Here is a 4,492-nt window from a genome sequence, read left to right as displayed (position 1 = left end):
CTTGATTAAAACTCTTCAGAGTGTAGGGATAGAGGGAACATACCTCAATATCATAAAAGCCATCTATGAAAAGTCCAAAGCAAATAGCATTCTCAGTGGTGAAAAACTGAAAACTTTTCCCCTAAGATCAGTAACACAGCGGAGATGTCCACTATCATTGCTGCTGTTCAACATAGTGCTAGAAGTCCTAGCCTCAGCAATCAGACAAAAAATAAATAAATAAATAAAAATAAAAAGCATCTGAATTGGCAGAGAAGAAGACAGACTCTCACTCTTTGCAGATGACATGATGCGGTATGTGGAAAACCTAAAAGACTCCACCTCAAAATTGCTAGAATTCATACAGGAATCCAGCAAAGTGGCAAGATACAAAATCAATGCACAGAAATCAGTTGCATTCCTATACACTAACAATGAGTTAGAAAAAAGAGAAATTAAGGAATCAATCCCATTTACACTTGCACCCAAAACCATAACATACCTAGGAATAAACCTAACTAAAGGGGTAAAGCTTCTGTACTCAGAAGACCATAGAACGGTCATGAAAGAAATTGAGAAAGACACAAAGAAATGGAAAAACATTCCATGCTCATGGATTGGAAGAACAAATATTGTTAAAATGTCTATGCTACTTAAAGCAATCTACACATTCAATGTAATCCCTATCAAAACACCACCAACTTTTTTCACAGAGCTGGAACAAATAATCCTAAAATTTGTATAGAACCAGAAAAGACCCGGAATAGCCAAAGGAATGTTGGGGGGAAAAAAAAGCAAAGCCTGACTTTGCATCACAATGCCTGACTTCAAGCTCTATTACAAAGCTGCGATCATCAAGACAGCATGGTACTGGCACAAAAACAGACACATAGATCAATGGAACAGAATAGAGAACCAAGAAATGTACCCTCAGGTCTATGGTCAACTAATCTGTGACAAAGCAGGAAAGAATATCCAATGAAACAAGGACAGTCTCTTCAACAAATGGTACTGGGAAAACTGGAGAGCCACATGCAGAAGAATGAAACTGGACCATTTCCTTACACCACACACAAAAATAGATTCAAAATGGAGGAAAGACTGAAATGAGAGACAGGAATCCATCAAAATCTTAGAGGAGAACAAGGCAGCAACCTCTTTGACCTCGGCCGCAGCAACTTCTTGCTAGACACATATCCAAAGGCAAAGGAAACAAAGGCAAAAATGAACTACTGGGACTTCATCAAGATAAAAAGCTTTTGCATAGCAAAGGAAACAGTCAACCAAAAGGCAAACAACAGAATGGGAGAAGATATTTGCATATGACATATCAGATAAAGGGCTAGTGCCCAAAATCTGTAAAGAAATTATCAAACTCAACACCCAAAAAACAAATAATCTGGTCAGGAAATGGGCAGAAGACATGCACAGACATTTCTGCAAAGAAGACATACAAATGGCCAACAGACACATGAAAAAATGCTCAACATCACTCAGCGTCAGGGAAATACAAATCAAAAGCACAATGAGATACCACCTCACACGAGTCAGAATGGTTAAAATTAACAAGCCAGGAAATGACAGATGTTGGTGAAGATGTGGAGAAAGGGGAACCCTCTTACACTCTTGGTGGGAATGCAAGCTCTTGCAGCCACTCTGGAAAACAGNACATTTCTGCAAAGAAGACATACAAATGGCCAACAGACACATGAAAAAATGCTCAACATCACTCAGCGTCAGGGAAATACAAATCAAAAGCACAATGAGATACCACCTCACACGAGTCAGAATGGTTAAAATTAACAAGTCAGGAAATGACATATGTTGGTGAAGATGTGGAGAAAGGGGAACCCTCTTACACTCTTGGTGGGAATGCAAGCTGTTGCAGCCACTCTGGAGAACAGTACGGAGTTTCCTCAAAAAGTTGAAAATAGTGCTACCCTACAACCCAGCAATTGCGCTACTGGGTATTTAACCCAAAGATAAAAACATAGTGATCTAAAGGGGCAACTGCACCCCAATGTTTATAGCAGCAATGTCCACAACAGCCAAACTATGGAAAGCATCCATTGACAGATGAATGGATAAAGAAGAGGTGGTATATAAATACAATGGAATATTATGAAGCCACCAAAAGAAAAGAAATTTTATCATTTGCAATGATGTGATGGAACTAGAGGGTATTATGCTAAATGAAATAAGTCAATCAGAGAAAGACAATTACTTTATGATCTCACTGATAGAATTCCACTGAATGTGGAATTTAAGAAACAAAACAGAGGAGCGATCATGGGGGAGGAGAGGAAAAAATAAAATGAGATGAAACCAGAAGGGAGACAAATGGTAAGAGACTCTTAATCATAGGAAACAGACAGGGTTGCTGGAGGAGGCAGGGGTGAGGGGATGGGATAACTGGGTGAAGCACAATAAGGAGGGCAGATGTTGTAATGAGTCCTGGGTATTATATAAGAGTGATGAATCACAGGTCTGTACCTCTGAAATCAAGAATACACTATTTGTTAATTAATGAAATTTAAATACAAGAAATGTTAAAAAAATAAATAAAATAAAAGCGTCTATGGCAAAAACATAAAACAAGCAAACAAAAAAACCCACAATACTATAAAACACTGGATACAACACTTTGTAAGAAAAGGGTCAACAAGGGATGCCTGGGTGGCTCAGTCGATTAAACGTCCACCTTTAGTTCCGGTCATGATACCAGGGGCCTGGGATTGAGTCCTGCATTGGGCTCCTTGCTCAGCAGGGAGCCTGCTTCTTCCTCGGCTGCTGCTCCCTCTCCTTGTGCGTGCTCTCTCTCTCACTGACAATAAATAAATAAAATCTTAAAAAAAAAAAAAAAAAGAAAAGGGCCAACGTTTTGGGCATTTATTATTATGCTCATTTTGGCTTATCCTTATGGTGAAGGAGGGGCAAGTCTTCTGTTGCTTGTCCATTCAAGAAGAACCCAGTGCATCAGTGCCCAGACACAGCTACATGATGCTGCCCTCCCAGCCCTTAGGTAGATAACATGTTCTCTGATGGAGCTAATGGGATGGACTTCATCACACGGGGTGAGGGACAGGAGATTGTGATCACTAGATCCCATGCAAGGGGGTAAACAAACTGGAGAAAAACAAATACTGAACGTGTATCCTTACCCTATGGATGTGTGTATTTTCACATACATGAAACCCTACAACAGTCCTATAGAGACAGATATTATTCCCAGCTCTTCTGCCGTACTTCCTTACTGCCAAATTGACCATCAGAAGCCAAAGGGATTGAATTTTCTCTGGAAGATTTCCATTATGGCATTCTTGAACTCCTTATTCCTGAACCTGAAGATGATTGGGCTGAGAAAGGGAGTGAAGACTGTATAGATGGTGGCTATCAGAGTGTTACTGTCCATAGAATAGGGACCTTTGGACTTGAGATAGATAATGGAGGCTAAACCATAGTGCACAATGACCACAGTGAGGTGGGACACACATGTGGAGAAGGTCTTGTGCCTGCCCTCAGCAGAGGGGATCCTCAATATGGCAGCCACAATGAAAACATAGGAGAGGACGATGAGGAATAAATATCCCGTCAGAGCTGTGACACACACCAGGACCACACCCAAGGAGACAGACGAATTCTCATTCCCACAGGCCAACTTCGGGAGAGAAAACAAATGGCAGAGAAAATGGTGTATCATGTTGGACCCACAGAAGGTGAGGTGAAAAACTATCAGGGTCACCATCATCCCCATGACTGAGCCCCCAGCCCAGGTCCAGGACACCAGACGGGCACAGGTGCGGGTGCTCATGAGCACGTTGTGGCGCAGGGGGTGGCAGATGGCCACACGGCAGTCATTGCCCATGATCATGAACAGAAAGGAGTGCTCTATATCCTCATAGCACTTTGCCTTCATTTATTCATTCATGTAGTCAAGAAATGTTATTCAAGGCTTATTTTATATTGAAATTTTCTAGGTGCTTGAATCCAGCAATGACCAAGGCCTAGGGCTCTGCTGTGTCCTTTGCATGGTCCACCAATAGAAGCTGTCATGTAACCAAAGATGACAGCACAGAGTGGTCAGAGGAGTGTTGAGGACAGCCTAGGGCTCTGCAGAAGCTAAGTGTGGGTCACAGATCCAGCCTGGGATTTAGAGACTTTGAAATGGTGATGTCCACAGGGAGACCTGAAGGGTGAGTAGGTATGACTCAGGTGAGGCAGGGAGGTGGAAGAGAGGTTTCCAGACAGAGGGGACAGCAAGCGCAAAGGCCCAGGCTGACAGAAGCATAGTGCATTTGGGACAATGGTATGTTCAGCGCATCAGGGAGAGTTGGAAGTGGCTAGTGTGATTCTGGAATTGAAGGCAGACAGGTGAGTAGGGCAAGAGCCTGCAAGACCATGGTGTCCACTTGAAGAGTTTATTCTAAGGGCAATGGGGACCTTTGAATGTTTTCTAAATACATAGAGGAAAGAGCTGTATTCCACTATGTGAACATATTCATGGATGTTTCCA

The 4,492-nt window shown here is 42.1% G+C and overlaps 1 protein-coding gene across 1 annotated transcript; it reads right to left on the bottom strand.

Annotated features, from left to right (window-relative positions):
- Positions 1 to 3,247: 3,247 nt before the first annotated feature.
- On the bottom strand, positions 3,248 to 3,895 carry LOC117800778 (olfactory receptor 10H3-like). The gene has a single exon (XM_034653338.1). It carries the CDS (start codon positions 3,893 to 3,895, stop codon positions 3,248 to 3,250), a length of 648 nt encoding a protein of 215 aa, XP_034509229.1.
- Positions 3,896 to 4,492: the final 597 nt, after the last annotated feature.

This window comes from Ailuropoda melanoleuca, unplaced genomic scaffold (genome assembly GCF_002007445.2).
Source record: "Ailuropoda melanoleuca isolate Jingjing unplaced genomic scaffold, ASM200744v2 unplaced-scaffold7820, whole genome shotgun sequence".
Classification (NCBI taxonomy): domain Eukaryota; kingdom Metazoa; phylum Chordata; class Mammalia; order Carnivora; family Ursidae; genus Ailuropoda; species Ailuropoda melanoleuca.
The sequence above is the reverse complement of the archived record's forward strand: the minus strand, read 5'-3'. Positions and strand labels throughout refer to the sequence as shown.